The 17,149-nt window shown below is 52.2% G+C and overlaps 1 protein-coding gene across 2 annotated transcripts in view; it reads left to right on the top strand.

The window, feature by feature from the left end:
- The window catches only part of MTMR14 (myotubularin related protein 14), a 39,333-nt gene that overhangs the window by 8,580 nt on the left and 13,604 nt on the right, over nucleotides 1-17,149 (top strand). For both annotated transcript variants that reach the window (XM_049766276.1, XM_049766275.1), the window contains exons 3-9: nucleotides 3,879-3,987; nucleotides 8,963-9,038; nucleotides 9,231-9,291; nucleotides 10,513-10,635; nucleotides 12,293-12,366; nucleotides 15,438-15,508; nucleotides 16,146-16,220. In XM_049766276.1, coding sequence (XP_049622233.1) covers nucleotides 3,879-3,987; nucleotides 8,963-9,038; nucleotides 9,231-9,291; nucleotides 10,513-10,635; nucleotides 12,293-12,366; nucleotides 15,438-15,508; nucleotides 16,146-16,220 — 589 coding nt within the window. The remainder of the gene's footprint in view (nucleotides 1-3,878; nucleotides 3,988-8,962; nucleotides 9,039-9,230; nucleotides 9,292-10,512; nucleotides 10,636-12,292; nucleotides 12,367-15,437; nucleotides 15,509-16,145; nucleotides 16,221-17,149) is intronic.

Here is a 17,149-nt window from a genome sequence, read left to right as displayed (position 1 = left end):
ATTCAGAAATCGCTCCTGGCTTGGGAGACCATAAGGGATGTAGGGGAATCGAACCGCGGTCCGTCCTAGGCTGGTGCGCGCAAGGCAGATGCCCTACCGCTTGCGCCACTGCTCTGGCTCCACCCCCCTATTTCTTGGCTTCAGTTTGTTGCAGAAATTTGTAAGACTCAAACCCTATGAAAGGCACCTTCCAGGTACGGGAGAGACGGCACAGTGGTAGGGCCTTTGCGCCGCGTGCGGCTTACCTGGGACAGACTTGGGCTGTTCGTGGGGTAGATTCCAGCCTGCCTTACCTGGGCACAATTCGATGGATTGTCATTGGCCATTGGTTTGCGTTCAGCCCTGCACCTTCCGAGTTTGGAGCTGAAGGCTGTTTGTTTATTTGTTTGTGAGTATGTGTGTGTGCTTTGGTGGTAAACTTAGTCCAGGATCTGTACTCAGAGATCACTGGGGGCAGTGCTCCAGACAACCCATGTGGTGCCAGAGATTGAGCCCAGGTCAGCTACATGCAAGACAAGTGCCTGCATGCTGTAATATTGCTCTGGCACCAGAGAGTGGAAGTTTTCCCCTGTAATTTCCGGGTTGTGTTCTCTGGTCACTTCCATGTCTTCAGGTAACTTGGACTTTTCAAAAAGTTGCCCATTAACCTGTCAGGAGCCGTTAACTCTCTCCTTACTGGAAGTTCTTGGTGGAGCTCTGCCAGGAAAGGGCCGAAGACACTCCTTCCTAGTAGGAAGTCACGGGGTCATGGCTGCTCTCGGGGCCTTCCGTGTCCGCTTCTTAACCTGTCCTGAGGTTTTTTTCCCCTTTATTACACACGGCTGCCGTGTCCATTTGGGTGTCTCAAACTCTGAGGCATGGACTTTTGCGTGTACTTTTGAGGACAAGCATCGTGAACTCACTTCAGTGGGGACGAGATGCTAGGGACAGCAGGACAGTCAGAGACTAAGGTCCCAGCAGCTGAGGTGGGAAGGGGACCCGGTCCTTCTAGCCATTGCGAGGCAGTTCTAGCCTTGTGCTCCAGCAAAACTGGTCATGGACAGTCTGTGACGGCCGCAGTCCAGGGCCCTGCTGTGCGCAGGTACATTGGGAGTCACAGAAGCTGAAGTGAGGGGCCGGAGTGATAGCACAGTGGTAGGGCGTTTGCCTTGCACACGGCCAACGCAGCACGGATCCTGGTTCAAATCCAGGAATACCATATGGTCCCCCGTGCCTGCCAGGAGCGATTTATGAGCGCAGAGCCAGGAGTAACCCCTGAGCTGCCGCTGGGTGTGACCAAAAAAAAAATTTCAGTGCTTTAAAGGACTTTGTGCTCATTAATGTTGGTAGCACTGACTTTAGCAGATACCTTGAGATCTGTACCATGGGCAGGTCTGAGAGAGAGTTCAGGAGTTGCAGCCTAGCTGGTATTTGATCTGAGCCAATGCATTTGTCCTCTGAGCCCAGAGGAAACAGTACTAAGCCCTGAGGACTGGCGTGTCTAGCCCTCAAACAGATACGGTGGGGAGACCCGCTGTGTAATGTCTGTTCTGTTGCTCCAGGAGGTGTGCAGTTCCATGCGGGGTTTAGCTGGGAGACCAAAACAAGCCATGTCTGATCAGCCCTTCCCAGAGGGGCTGAGAATTTCCTCCTCGCCCTCTTCTTCCTCGTGGGCACTGACTCCTCTTCCTTCTCTTGCTACTAGAAGCTCTAACTGACTTGAGCTTGGCCAGACAGTCTGTAAAGGTGTGTGTGTGTGTGTCTGTGTGTGTCTGTGTCTTGTGTGTCTGTGTGTAAATCTTTCTATTTTTTAGTTTTGTTTTGTTTTGGGTCACACCCAGCAGCACTGGAGTTCCTCCTGGTTCTGCGCTCAGAATTCGCTCCTGGCAGGCTTGGGGGACCATATGAGATGCCAGGGATCGAATGCTCATCCGTCTTGGGTCGGCCACGTGCAAGGCAAACGTTCTACCGCCGTGCTTACCACTCTGGCCCTAGAATCCTTCTATATGGAATCAGTTGATTTGATTGTGGATCCAAATGGCTGGAGCTCATTTTGGTTTTTCCGTCTTTATTTAGGGACCATGATTTGTGCTGTTCATAAGAATGTCAGTCATCCGACACCTATCACACCGATCACCGTTGGGGTGACAGCCACCTGTCGTAGCTCCTTTCTAAACCTTACTCCTTCGTGTCCTAAAAACTCCTTTACTAGGGGCCGGAGTGGTGTTGCAGCAGTAGGGGTTTGCCTTGCACACGGCTGACCTAGGATGGACCATGGTTGGATCCCCCGAGTCCCATATGGTCCCTCAAGCCAAGCGTGATTTCTGAACGCAGAGCCAGGAGTAACCCCTGAGTATCACAGGGGGTGGTCCAAAAACCAAAGGAAAAAAAAAAACTCCTTTACTAAACTCAGCAAATTAACTACTGTGCCTCTGAACACCAGAATGCTACCTGTTGTGTCACCACAGCGTTTTCTGACCTGGTAGCTCTGTGGATTGTAAACAAATAACAATACCTAGTATTGCTGGTTCAGTTTCTCACGGCCAGAGTAAATAATAAAGCAAACAGAGCAAGTGTTCTACTTTTCAGTTAGCAGCAGAGGGCATAACTCAGTGGTCATCTGTCTGCAAATGAGTGAGGTTCTGGTTTCTAGTTATGCCATCAGATGTCAAAAATAAGCAAAAAACATGTTTATGATATACCACAGTTTGCTTATGAGGTGTGCAATCTCAGTATGTCTGAAATTAAAACGAGGGTCATAGGGGCCATAGAGATAGCATAGCAGTGGGGCATTTGCCTTGCATGTAGCCAACCCAGGAAAGGACCTGGCTTGATTCCCAGCATCCCGTATTGGTCCCCCAGCCTGCCAGGGGCGATTTCTGAGTGCAGAGTCATCCCGTATTGGTCCTCCAGCCTGCCAGGGGCGATTTCTGAGCGCAGAGTCAGGAATAAACCCTGAGTGCCGCCGGGTGTGATTCTAATCACACTGATGGCTCGTACTAACTGTTTTCAGGTTACTCACTGGATGTGGACACTGGGGATTAGCCCCAACATTAAGCTACAAGGGACGTATACCACAGCCCAGTCTTAGCTCCCTCTTTTTTTTTTTTTAAAAAAAAAACTCCTGAAGAGTCAGAGAGAGAGAGAGAGAGAGAGAGCTCATAGGATTGCAGTGCCCAATTTTTGCATGTAAGAACCTGTGAGGTTGTTTTTTTTATTTTTTGTTTTGTTTTTGAGGGGGGTGGTTGGGGGCCACAGTGGTGCTCAAGGCTTACTCCTGGCTCTGCACATAGGAATCATTCCTGGTGATGAGAGATGGGGTCCGTATGGGGTGGTAAGGATCCAACTTGGGTTGGCTGTATGCAAAGCAGACGCCTCCCTGCTGTTGGGTCTCAGGACCTGGGGGCCTGCTTTGATCTAAGGCACTGTTCAGTCTCTCAGCCAGGGATGACTTTACTCCCTTCCCACCCTCCAAAAAAGTTCTGAAATTAGGGTGTCTGAAATTAGATGGTCGTGTCTGTAATATCTAATTTTTCTTTTTTTGTTTTTGTTTTTGGGCCACACCCGGCGGCGCTCAGAGGTTACTCCTGGCTCTGCGTTCAAAGCTCATTCCTGGCAGACTTGGGGGACCATATGGGATGCCCGGATTTGAACGAGGGTTCATTCTGTGTTGGCCGTGTGCAAGGCAAATGCCTTACTGCTGTGCTACTGCTTCGGCCCTTAGTATCTCATTTTTCTCTTCTTGAGAAACGTGCTGTCTCCACATTAAGGGACGTAGGACTTAGCGCATGTGGTCCATTTCCCAAGTATGAGGGACCCCGGTCAGATGAAGCATGGGGTTGTACAACACTCGCCCAGTATCTACGGGGATGCCAGGCTGATGCCTCTCTTGCTTGCAGGTTCCAGAGCACGGTGCAAGTGAACAAGCTGCAAGACCTCATCTGCCGCAGCAAGATGGCCCGGTGCAGGGGGCGGTTCGTCTGCCCGGTAATTCTGTTTAAGGGCAAGGTAAGACCACACTGAGCATGGCCGCACCTTTTGAGAACAGCCACTTATGTGGGTTTTGGCTACTTTATGGCTGGGTGCTTGATGCTAAAGGAAATTGACCCCACCCTTGTTACATTCTGGGAGGAGAGTCACCCTGCCCAGTATCCTTTCTGCCTAAGGAAGAACTCACTTTCTTTTTTTTTTTGGTTTTTGGGCCACACCTGGCAGTGCTTAGGGGTCACTCCTGGCTGTCTGCTCAGAAATAGCTCCTGGTAGGCACAGGGGACCATATGGGACACCGGGATTCGAACCAACCACCTTTGGTCCTGGATCGGCTACTTGCAAGGCAAACGCCGCTGTGCTATCTCTCTGGGCCGAGAACTCACTTTCTTTTCTACTCACATAGCCATGGTGCTGGCCTTTAGACACAGCTGCATATCTGTAGCAGACAGAAAAAATCTCAGGGAGGGCTGGAGAGTGGTTAGGGTGCTTGCTTTGCTTCTTGCAGAAGTCCCAGATTCCAGCTCCTGAGAGCACTGCTAGGTGTGGCCCCTGTTTTTTTGTTTTTTGTTTGTGATGGCTCAGGGGTTACTCTTGACTCTATGCTCAGAAATCGCTCCTGGCAGGTTCGGGGGACCATATGGGATGCTGGGTTTCTAACCACCGACCTTGTGCATGAAAGGCAACGCCTTACCTTCATGCTATCTTTCCGGCCCTGCCCCCTGTTGTTTTACTATAAGTTATAAACTATAAGATATATAAGATCTAAATATATATAAGATCTAAATCAAAATATATATAAGATCTAAATATATATAAATATATATATAAGATCTAAATCAATCTACCACAAAAAAGTCTTACATGGGTTACTATAAATTATTTTGTTGTTTTGGTGTTTGGGCCATGTGGTGACACTCAGGGGTTACTCCTGGCTATGTGCTGAGAAATTGCTCCCAGCTTTGGGACCATCTGGGATGCCATATGGATTCATCCAGGGTCAGCCGCGTGCAAGGCAAATGCCTTACAGCCTGCACCATTGTTCCGGCCTCGATTTTCCTGTTTTGGTTTTAGAGGCACCAGTCAGTGCTCAGGGACAAAGGCCCGAAGCAATTAAATAGCTTCCCCCAAGTGTACCGTACAGAAGGCCAGTATTTGTTCCTTTATAGCTTCTATGGGCTAGGATCATGTGACTGCTGTAAGAGAAGCTCAGTGGTGAAGGGCAGCAGGGTAGCACAGCAGGTGGGTGCCTCATCCCACATATCATGGGCTTGGCACCAACCATGGTTGGATGCTGCTCGGTGGTGGAAAGGGCTGCGACTGCTGACAAGCCAATGCTGTGGCTTTAAGGAGACGAGGTTCTATCCCTGAATCCCCTCTGGTCCCCTGAGCACCATCAGGAGTAATTCCTGAGTACAGAACCAGGCGGAATCCCTGAGCATTGCGAGGTATAGTCCAAAACCAACCAAACAAACAAAACCCCTCAGAAAACATGAGGGCTGGACTGATAGTACAGCGGTTGGGGCACTTGCCTACATGTGGTGAGCCTGGTTTGATCCCTAGTACCACAGATAGCCCCCCAGCACTGCCAGGAGTGACCCAAAATACCATGCAGGGTTGCTGATAGGGGCACTTCCTGGGAGGGCTGCTCTGAGAGGGACTTCCTGTTGGGGACCTTCCATGAGGGCCACTTCCTGTTGCGATGGGGGGCTCCATGAAGGTCCCTTCCTGTTGGAGAGACTGCTAGGAGAGGCACTTTCTGTTTGGGGGGCTGCCTGAAGGGGCACTTCCTGTAGGAGGCCATGCTTGACCAGATGGTCTTGATCACTCCCTGAGGCTGCCTGTTCTTCTCAGTACACATGTGGGAAGGCTTCAAGCAAGGATGCTTCTATTCTGTTTTTTCTTTTGGGGGAGCACACTGTCAGCATTCAGGGCTTACTCCTGGCTCTGTGCTCAGAAATCACGCCTGGCAGGCTCAGGGGACCATATAGGATGCCAGGAATCAAACCAGGAACATTCTGGGTTGGCCGTGCAAGGCAAACGCCCTACCACTGTGCTATCCCTCTGGCCCCCAGACTCTTCCATTTTTGTTTGCAGAAAAGGAACTCTGGGGAAGGCCACCCCCTCAGTGCTACCCAGTGGGGGTCGACTGGCAGTGCCAGCCCCACGCCAGCCCTCTGAGATGAGTCCCAGGCAACTGCTGGTACAGGGTGACAGCTGCCGTGAGCAGGCTTGGGTGTTCTGGAATGTTCCTGGGCATTCTGGAAGGTTGCTGGGGGCTCGCCAATGAATCCTAAATCCTGGCTGCTTCTCTGAACTCCCATCTCTGTTGCCTCCCTCCTTGAGATCAGCTGCCTCGCTCTCTTCAGAACTTAAGCCCTGTGTCTGTTGTTTCAACCCCCACCTCTGAGGAAGTCTCATTACCTTCGATTTTAGAACTGAAGCTGTATTTTTGTTGAGATGGTTCTTTCGAACCACTCTGGCAGTGTTGGGCATCCAAGTGGGCTCCCACATGCCTAGAGTGCACCCTAGCCCTTTGAGCCATTGTTTCCGCTTAGGAAAATTGTGTTTAAAAAGATTCTCTCATGGGGCCCGGAGAGATAGCACAGCAAGCTTGCAAGCAGCCGATCCAGGACCTAAGGTGATTGGTTCGAATCCTGGTGTCCCATATGGTCCCCCGTGCCTGCCAGGAGCTATTTCTGAGCAGACAGCGAGGAACCGCTGAGCAACACTGGGTGTGGCCCAAAAACCAAAAAAAAAAAAAAGATTCTCTCAGAAGGGCCGGAGATAGGACGTTTGCCTTGCACGCAGCCGATCCAGGATGGACGGTGGTTCAAATCCGGCATCCCATATGGTCCCCTGAGCCTGCCAGGAGCGACTTCTGAGTGTAGAGCAAGGAGGGACTCCTGAGCACTGCCGGATATAGTCCAAAACAAAAAACAACAACAACAAAATTTCACACAGTGAATAACACACTGGCGTCCCTTTGGAGATGTGCTGTAGGTATAAAAGATGTATTGGGTTGTGAAGACTACATTTTTTACATGGCTCCATGTGGACATAATATTTCCATATATTTGCTTAACTTTCAGTCTTTTAGGATGAGGGTTCCACTCTTCGACACTCAGGGATCGCTTCCAAATCAGTCATGTGCGGGAAAGCATTTGCCCCCTCTACTATCTCTATTGTGTCATATTGGGTGAACCTGATTAAAAATTCAGTTCTGGGGCCGAAGAGATAGCATGAAGGTAGTGAGTTTGCCTTCCATGCAGAAGGACGGTGGTTCGAATCTCAGCATCCCATAGGGTCCCCTGAGCCTGCCAGGAGCGATTTCTGAGCATAGAGCCAGGAGGAACCCCTGAGCACTGCCGGGTGTGACCCAAAAACCAAAAAAAAAAAAAATTCAGTTTCGACTTTTCAGTGCCTTTTCCATGAAATTTGCTGTGTGGGCTCAGACCCAGAGGAGGTGCTTTCAGTATAGGTATTGAGGGTGGCGGAAAGATAGTCCAGCAGAGAAGGCACTTGCCTTACACTTGCCAACCTGGGCTCAACCTCCAGCACCCCCATATTGTCTCCTGAGACCCATGAGTGATCCCTGAGCATAGAGGCAGCAGTAATCTCTGAGCATAGCCAGTTGTGGCCCTAGATAAAACCTAAAAACCAAATGGGCCTTGAGGGCCAGAGGAAGCAACAGTTGAGTACTCGCCTAGTCTGAGGGAGACGGATCCTGGGTTCCGTCCCCACACACACACACCAAACAGTCTAATAAAAGTTTTTGTTGGGGCCGGGCGGTGGCGCTAAAGGTAAGGTGCCTGCCTTGCCTGCACTAGCCTTGGACGGACCGCGGTTCGATCCCCCGGTGTCCCATATGGTCCCCCAAGCCAGGAGCAACTTCTGAGCACATAGCCAGGAGTAACCCCTGAGCGTCACCGGGTGTGGCCCAAAAACCAAAAAAAAAAAAAAAAAAGTTTTTGTTGGATATTGGTCGCCTGGTGCCTCAATTCCTAGTTCTGAGTCTTTTTAAGGAATTGCGAAAGAGTTGAAGAATTATCAGCCATCTATTTCATTGCTCAGAGTTGGACTTGCTGGGTTTTTTGGGGGAGCTAGAGGGGGAAGGGTTGGGACTCAGCTGGCTCTGCCTTAAGAAGATCACTCTTGGCAGGGCGTAGGGACACACTGGTGGGGTGCCAGGATTAAATCAGGGTTGGAAATGAGCAAAGCCAGTGCCTTAACCCCTGTATTGTCTGTACAGCTCAGGATGAAAGTAGTTGTTGTTTTTGGTCCACACCCAGTGACACTCAGGGGTTCCTCCTGGCTATGCGCTCAGAAATCGCCCCTGACTTGGGGGATCATATGGGACACTGGGGGATCGAACTATGGTCCGTCCTAGGTCAGCGCATGCAAGGCAGACGCCCTACCGCTTGCACCACCACTCCGACCCCCGGGGATCACAACTCTTTTCTTTGTTTGTTTGTTTGTTTGTTTTTGGGGCCATACCTGTTTGATGCTCAGGGGTTACTCCTGGCTAAGCGCTCAGAAATTGCCCCTGGCTTGGGGGGACCATATGGGATGCTGAGGGATCAAACCGCGGTCCTTCCTTGGCTAGCGCTTGTAAGGCAAACACCTTACCTCTAGCGCCACCTCTCCTGCCCCAAGATCACAACTCTTTTTTTTTTTTTTTTGGTTTTTGGGCCACACCCGGTGACGCTCAGGGGTTACTCCTGGCTATGCGCTCAGAAGTCGCTCCTGGCTTGGGGGACCATATGGGACACCGGGGGATCGAACCGCAGTCCGTCCGAGGCTAGCGCAGGCAAGGCAGGCACCTTACCTTTAGCGCCACCGCCCGGCCCCAAGATCACAACTCTTAACGTGTGTGTATATTGCATCAGCCTTTTGACCCCCAACATAATGTCACCTGCTGATGGTACCTCAGAGCATGGGGCTGGTTGGGTGACACTTTAGAGGGCCTCGCTACTAACCCTGCCGTGTCCCCTAGCACATCTGCAGGTCTGCCACGCTGGCTGGCTGGGGGGAGCTGTATGGACGCACCGGCTACAATTACATCTTCTCTGGTGAGTGTTTTGTGTTTTGAGCAGTGCCAGGCAGATGAAGGGCGAGCAATTCAGTGTGTACCCTGTGGCTCCTTCTTATATGCTGGTACATGGTGAGGGGGTACACAGAACTGGTTCTGGAGGAGGAAACAGCGGAAGGTGGGGAAGCCCCAGATGGGGGCACTCGGAGCTCACACAGGTTCTTTCCGGCAGGGGGAGTGGACGATGCCTGGGCAGACGGCGAGGATGTCACGGAGGAAGACTGCACGCTCCGGTGAGTGCCGGGTGCTCGCTGGGGCTGGGCATGTGTTGGTGACAGGTGTCACCCCTGGGGGTGCTTTGCAAACATTTCAGCCCCTCGAGAGAACATCCCTGGTCCTAGCGGTCTTGAGGCAGGCTGGACAGCCAGGTGTCTGCAACCCCTACATGCCATGGAGGCCGCTGGCTCATGGGATCTAAACTCAGGGAGATGCTCTCCAGGCGGAGTTATGGGGTTCCAGAGATGAGAAGCCTTTCATTTCAGGTCTGGGGACGTAGACAAGAGGCTCAGGCCCTCGGACTGGGAGGACCGGGAAATTGGCTGGCTGTGTGTTGCCAACATCTTGCAATTTGAAGAGAGACACACCCAGTATACTTTGCAAAGGCTCTGTACCCTGCAGGCAGGCTGGAATTGTGGCAGGGGGACTGAATCCATGGCACTTCCTCCCTGGGGTATGACCAACACCTCACAGTTGCACTTAGGCCCCAGAGCAGTAGCCCTGACATGTCCTGGTCTCCCCAGAGATCTGTCACTTCACGCCAGCCACCATCCTCAGTGACCTACACCATCCCCAATTGGGGGGCCTGCAAGGTCCACCAGGTGGTGGGCATGGGGTGCCTTCTAGCTACGGCTCCCCCTTCTGCCTTACTTGCCTCTGTGACCAAGCAAATGGCGTCCCCGGGCCCTGAGGAAAATCTCACTCCCGGCTGTCACAGGCTTGCAGAACTGAAGGCATTCACCCCAGAGTGTGTCACAATCAGTTACACAACCCCAAAGAGCCCATCTCCCAGACAAGGATTTCTATCTTGTTCTCTTTATGAGCTAGTCATGAGGCTCAGAATGGCCAGAAGCGGGGGTGGTGGTGCGGGAAGATAAACTCTAATGGAAGCTCAAAGTCTCCATCAGCACTCTCCGCTCTCTGCTTTGTGACTCCGGGAGATTATCTCTAGTCTTGTGGCTTAATGTCACTCAGCGCTGCGCCAGAAAGCCCTTTCCCAGTGCCCAGCTGCAAATTGCTCTTCTTTGAAAGTGTCCCCAAGGGCCCCCGTAATCTCTTGGAAAGTCACCTTCTCCGTCACGGCCCTAGCCTGGCCTTCCTCCAGCCTCTGGGAAGCGAGTGGACACAGAAACTCAGTGCAGTGGTGGGTGGGCTTTGGTGGGTTTGTTTTTGCACACGTACCCAGACTTCCTGGAGGTCCAAGGGGCTGACGGCTTTTCCCTTTGGCTCTGTCTCAGGAGTTCGGACACGCACCTCTTCGATAAGGTCAGAGGCTACGACATCAAGCTGCTTCGGTACCTGTCTGTCAAGTATATCTGCGACCTGATGGTGGAGAACAAGAAGGTGAAGTTTGGCATGAAGTACGTACGGGAAGGGCACCCACTTCAGAGTGGGTCTGTGACCAGGCCGTGCACCATTGGGCCGGCCAGCAGGGGTGCAGAGGCTCAACGATGTTGCTCTGGTGATACTTCAGTGGCTGAGGCTGTCGGAATCTCAGAGCTGGGGCCGGAGTGACAGTACAGAGGGCAGGTGCTTATCCTATGGGTGGCCAACGCAGGTTCCATCCCTGAGCCCTCCAGGAAGGATTTCTGAGCCCAGAGCCAGGAGTAAGCCCTGAGCACTGCTAGGCCCCCAAACCAAACTGAAACAATTAAAAAAATAAGTACACGTGGGGCGCTGGAGAGATAGCACAGTGGTAGGGTGTTTGCCTTGCACACAGCCTATCCAGAACGGATACAGGTCAGCTCCCAATAGGCATCCCATAATAGTCCCCCATGCCTGCCAGGAGCGATTTCTGACGGAAGAGCCAGGAGTAACCCCTGAGTTCCGCTAGGTGTGACCCAAAAACAAAAGACAAAAAATACACATGGGGCCGTAGTGATAGCACAGTGAGTAGGGCATATGCCTTGCATACAGCCAACTCAGGTTTGATCCCTAACATCCCATATGGTCCTGGGACCCACCTAGAGTGATTCCTGAGTGCAGAGCCAGGAAATAACCCCTGAGCACTGCCAGGTGTGAGCCAAAAATCAAAAACACAGCAAATAAATAAATTCACAGAGCCAGGGATTGGAGTTCAGCAGGGGAATACTTGTCTTTCATATGAGACCCGGGATTTGAACAGAAACAAAACCACACATCTGGACCAGATTTTTTTTTTTTTTCGGTTTTTGGGTTTTTGACCACACCCGATGACGCTCAGGGGTTACTCCAGGCTCTGTGCTCAGAAATTGCTCCTGGCTTGGGGGACCATATGGGACGCTGGGGGATCGAACCGTGGTCCATCCTAGGCTAGTGCAGGCAAGGCAGACCCCTTACCGCTGTGCCACCACTCCAGCCCCCAAAATAAGAATTATGTTTTTTGTTGTTGTTGTTTGTTTTTGGGCCCCACCCGGTGACACTTGGGTTACTCCTGGCTATGCGCTCAGAAATTGCTCCTGGCTCGGGCGACCATGTGGGATGCCGGGGAATCAAACTGCGGTCCATCCTAGGCTAGCATGGGCAAGGCAGACGTCTTACTTACCACCGCTCTGGCCCATGGTTCTATATCACAGCAAAAGATTCAAAGTGGAGCCTGGATTAGCGTGATGAAATTGTAGGAGTTTTCCGAAAAGATTTTTCTTCGTACTTTCTATCCTCCGAAGCGGCTGCCTCAGAACCAGACTGCTGGGGAGTGTACTGCTTCTTAGAATCTCAGCCCCGAATGCTTTGCAGTCTCACTGGAGAGGGCGCTGGAGTCTTGAGTTCCCTGGGTTTCCTGTGGGACTGGCTGTTGGTTACTGGTCCTTCTCCTTGGTCTGCTCTGGCAAGGGTAGCCACTTTGCACCTGTACGTGAGGATGTGTGTCTGCCACTGAGGAACAGTGTCTGTCATTGGAGACTCTGTGTGTGTGTGTGTGTGTGTGTGTGTGTGTGTGTGTGTGTGTCTTGGAGGAATGGTGTGTTTACATGTGTGTCTTTGGGGAATGTTGCGTGTGCTCATGTGTGTCGTGATGCCATAACGTGTCCTGTCTTGCAGTGTGACCTCTTCTGAGAAGGTGGACAAAGCGCAGCGCTACGCCGACTTCACCCTCCTGTCCATCCCATACCCAGGTAGGTGCCCTCGCAGATCTGGCACTTTGAGCGCTCAGGAATGTTCGTGAGCTGGGCACCAGGCCTGCTACCTGTACCTCCCAGGGCAGAACTGTGTCTAGATGGGCCCCCGGTTTTGCGTCCTCGCTGCTACCCTCGAGTGAGTCAATGCTCCATCCGCCTCGTGTTTCTCAGGATAGCTGGGACTCGGTTTCATTGAGAAGTGAGACAAGCTTGGCTCACCCAAATGCTCTGGTCTGCCTGTTAGTGTCTGTAATACTTGTTTTTTTATTTTTGTTTTGTTTTGGGGCCACACCTGGTGATGCTCAGCAGTTACTCCTGGCTCTGCACTCAGAAATCATTCCTAGCTTGGGGGGATCCTATGGGACGCCGGGGATCGAACCAAGGTCCAACCTGGATCAGTTGCATGCAAGACAAGCGCCCTACTGCTGCACTATCGCTCTGACCTCCAGTGTCCGTAATACTTGAAATGGAGGCCACACAGGGCCTGCATGGGACCATGGCCTGTGTGTCATAGCAGCCCTATGACTGACCCAGTGTATGTGTGACTGTGACTCTTGTGTTATATCTATGGTCCTGTGCCGAATGTTTTTGGTTTTGTTTCTCGTGTAGATATGAGTATAACCCTGTGTGGCCAGTCCTGCATGGCTAGGACCCCCGTCCCAGGATCCCCCGCCATCGTGGGCTATCCTGCCATTTCCATGGATGGTTGTTTATGGCTCCCCTGCTGCAGAGCCTCATCCAGCAGAGTCATGTTCTGGACAGTGCTACTGGCCTGCTGGTAGCACTTGAGTTTTCTGCTGGTTCCCAGCTCTTTAGCGAGGGAGACCAGGAACCCTGCACCAGCCACACACAGCATGTATCTCAGTCTGTGCTGGCTGCACGTGCCTGGCTTGGAGCCCCCAGTCTAGTCCTAACAGTGCTGTTACCCCAGGACCTCTAGCAGGGCTCTTATTCATCTATAAGCTGCAGAGTCTGAACTGTGGGTCATTATGGCGTGGCTCCTCCTTGAGAGAAGTTGATCTTGGTTTTGTTTTGTTTGGTTTTGGTTTGGTTTTTGGGTCACGGGTTACTCCTGGCTCTGTGCTCAGAAATCGCTCCTACCAGGCTCAGGGGGACCATATGGGAAGCCTGGGACTGATCTTGGGTCAGCCACATACAAGGCAAATGCCCTATCCACTGTACTACTGCTCTGGCCCCTCCCAGATTTTTTTTTTTTTTTTGGTGTTTTGGGCCACACCTGATGACGCTCAGGGGTTACTCCTGGCTATGTGCTCAGAAATTGCTCCTGGCTTCGGGGACCATAAGGAACACTGGGGGATCGAACCACAATCCATCCTAGATAAGCGCGTGCAAGGCAAATGCCCTACTGCATGTGCTTTGTCCCCTCTTTTTTTTTTCTTTTTGGGCCACACCCAGCAGCACTCAGGAGTTAGACCAGGGGTCCTCCAACTTTTTAAACAGGGGGCCAGTTCACTGTCCCTCAGACCATTGGAGGGTCTGACTAAAGTAAAAACAAAACTTATGAACAAATTCTTAGCACACTGCATATATCTTACTTTGCAATGAAGAAACAAAACAGATACAAATACAATATGTGGCCCGCAGGCCATAGTTTGAGGATCACTGATGTTAGGCTCTGTGTTCATAAATTGCCCCTGGCAGACCATATGGGATGCCAGGGATTGAACTTGAGTCCGTCCCGGATTGACTGTGTGCAAGGTAAATGCCCTACCATGATGCTATCTTTCTGCCCCCAGTTTGGGGGGTGAAAGCTGTGCCCACCAATGAGACTGGAGACCAGTTGGGATTCACGGTGGTTTAAGACTGAGCTGTTCCCCCCACGAGCAGTAATTGGCCTCGGAAACTGAGAAGGCTGTGGGAGGACTTGGGGGCCCTGAATCGCCCAGCGGCACTTAATCTGTTTCCTCGAGTGCCCATCTCCGTGTTTTCTCTTCCCCATACCCTCTTGGGCTTCAGTAGCCTCTTCAGTCAAGGAGCGGCCAGCAGCGCCTGGAACCACGTCCATATGAATGTTCTTGCCTCTCAGGAGAATTGCTTCTGCCTCTTGTGCAGGCACTCGAGGCTGGCATTTGGGAGTGCTGAGATAATTGGTATCTCTGACCCCTGGGCTCAGAGGCTCAGGGCCTCTTCTGGTATTTATATTTCCTTCCTCCCAGAGCCAACAGTTGGTGCCTGCCTTGCCAGCACTGAGGCCAGTGAGGATTAGTGTGTGGAATTGGGTGCCCGAGTGTCACATCCAACACCGGGCTGTGTCTCCAGCCTCTCTCTCTGTTTTTCCCTAGACCAGAACTCAGCAGAGGAACTGGAAAGTTTTGTGTGAGCTGGACCAAACAGGGGCCACTGGCCTCTTAGGAGACCTCACAAGGGCCCTCTGAGGCGTGTGCGGGGCCAAAGGAAGGAGCCAAGAGTGAAGTCCCAAAGTTGTTAAAACCCTGATCTCTGTTGGGCTTTCTCTTCCTTTGGGTTTACTGCTTTGAGCTTCTTAGAGATTTTCTAGCAAGTAGCAAGACAAAACCCCGCTAACCAACTTTTTTTTTCTTAAAACTTTATTTATTGATTGATTGATTGGTTGGTTGTTGGGCCACACCCAGCGGAGCTCAGGGGTCACGCCTGGATCTGCACTCAGAAATCGCCCCTGGCAGACTGGGAGAACTATATGGGATGCCAGGAATCCAACTGGGTCCCTCTCGGGTCAGCCATATGCAAGGCAAACGCCCTACAGCTGTGCTATCTCTCTGGCCATCCAGTAACCTTTGGATACTGTTCACTGGCCTTTGTAGTTGGTGGTGTCTGCTCTTGAGGTCTGTGCAGAAGAAGGCTCTTCCGTATTTTGGGGACTGTGGATTAGCTAGGGGGGGCTCCACTGGGGGGGCCTGGCCAGGCCTTGTGGGCCGTCGGCCTGCAGGGACATGTTGTAGAGGGGGCCAGGTGGGACATGCTCATCCTGGACCATGCTGCCCTCTGGTATCTGCAGCACCCATGCCCACAACCAGCTTTGTTTGGACTCTACACACACCACAGGCCTTGACTTTCTGCTTCTCCTCCAGGCTGTGAATTTTTCAAGGAGTATAAGGATCGAGATTACCAGGCAGAAGGGCTCATTTTTAACTGGAAGCAGGTAAGTGGGGGGAGACGGCTGTCTGTGGCCTCTTTCTTTGTAAGCAGAGATGGAGATGGATGGCCAATGGCCTGGGGGAAGCACTCCCCACTTCTCTCCTTATAAGGGACCCCCTCTCCTCCTTTCCCATGCACTCGACATTCTCTGTGCCCATCCAGTTGCACCTTTCCCTAGAGCAGGGATCTCAAACTCAATTGACCTGAGGGCCGCAGAGGCCAAGTCAGGGTGATCCTTGAGTGCAAAGTCAGTAGTAAGCCTTGAACATTGGGGGGTGTGACCCAAACAACTAAAACAAAACAAAACAAAAAAGATTCCTCTAGGTCAGGGCCACAAAATGTTGTACAGAGGGCCATTTGCGGCCCATGGAGTTTGAGACCCCTGCCCTAGAGGATTATGCGGGGCCAGTAAGGGTGCTGTGAATGGAGGATAGGGTGGCAGCAGGCCCAAAAAGCGTCTGCCAATATGGCTGCCATACTGGTGTGGCCTTTTGACTCTCTCCCCCCATAATATGGCACCCCTGGAAGGACCACACACCAGAGACCAGGTCCTGCTCCGCTGAGGTTGCCACAGCTCCCACCGACACCTGCCTAACTATTCCCCTGGGGCTGGCCTGTGCCTCACACTATCTCCCCTACAGGACTATGTGGACGCCCCACTCAGCATCCCTGACTTCCTGACCTGCTCCTTGAACATCGACTGGAGCCAGTATCAGGTGAGGCTCAGAGGGACAGAGGCGGAGGGAGCCCCGGTCCCACCCTCTTCCTGTTCCTCATGCAGAGGCCCAGCTTCCAGCTTCCAGTCTCCCTGGATCCAATACCAGTTGAACTCTGTTGTGATCTGCTGTTGGCCCAGAAACTCAAAACTCAACAGATTCACTCTCTGTGTCCTCCTGAGATTCAGCTTCCATGGGGCCTCCTGGAGTTGCTTCTCCATCTCTGGGCTCTGGGGATATTTTTTTTTTCTTTGAACGCACATCCTGCCAGAATGTGTGCCAGGCTTCGGGGCCTCATTAAGTCAGACTCATGGCTCCTATTTGTGTGGGCCCCTCTTCCCTGCCACTCGAAGTGGCACAGGCTCATTCAATCCTCGATCCATCCCTTTTGCTCCCGGGCACTGTCCGCTCGCTGCCTCCAGTTTCTGGGCTCACCTGTTTCTGGGCTCACCTGCCCCCTACATGGAGCGAACTTCCTAGCTGTCTCTGGTCTACTGCCAGGTCTTCATCAGGGACCCCCAAATCTGTCCCTCTGAGGAGAGGCCTATTTCTGTTCAGGCTAGCGCTGTCTCTGACCTCAGCCCCGACACCGAGACAGGTGCTGCCCCACCGCCAGCAGCTCTGTCCCTTTAATCTCGGCCCTTCTTCACTTGCGTAATCCCTGCGTCTGCATAAGTGGAGGTGGGACACTTGGGATGACACACCACTAGTGCCTGCTGAGGGGGCAGGAACCTCACTATCATTGTCATTTAAACCACCTCTGTGGCCAAAGCAACAGTCTAGCTCTGGGGACAGTGTTTGCCTTCCATGTGGCCAGTACGGGTTCCGCATGGTCCCCTGAGCCCACCTGGAGTGACCTTGAGCGCTGCTGGGTGTGGCCCCCAAATAAGAACGAAAATAAACAGAACCTGGAGAGATAGTATCGCAAG

The sequence above is a fragment of the Suncus etruscus genome, chromosome 20 (assembly GCF_024139225.1).
Source record: "Suncus etruscus isolate mSunEtr1 chromosome 20, mSunEtr1.pri.cur, whole genome shotgun sequence".
NCBI classification, from domain to species: Eukaryota; Metazoa; Chordata; class Mammalia; order Eulipotyphla; family Soricidae; genus Suncus; species Suncus etruscus.
This window is presented reverse-complemented; position numbering and strand designations above follow the sequence as displayed.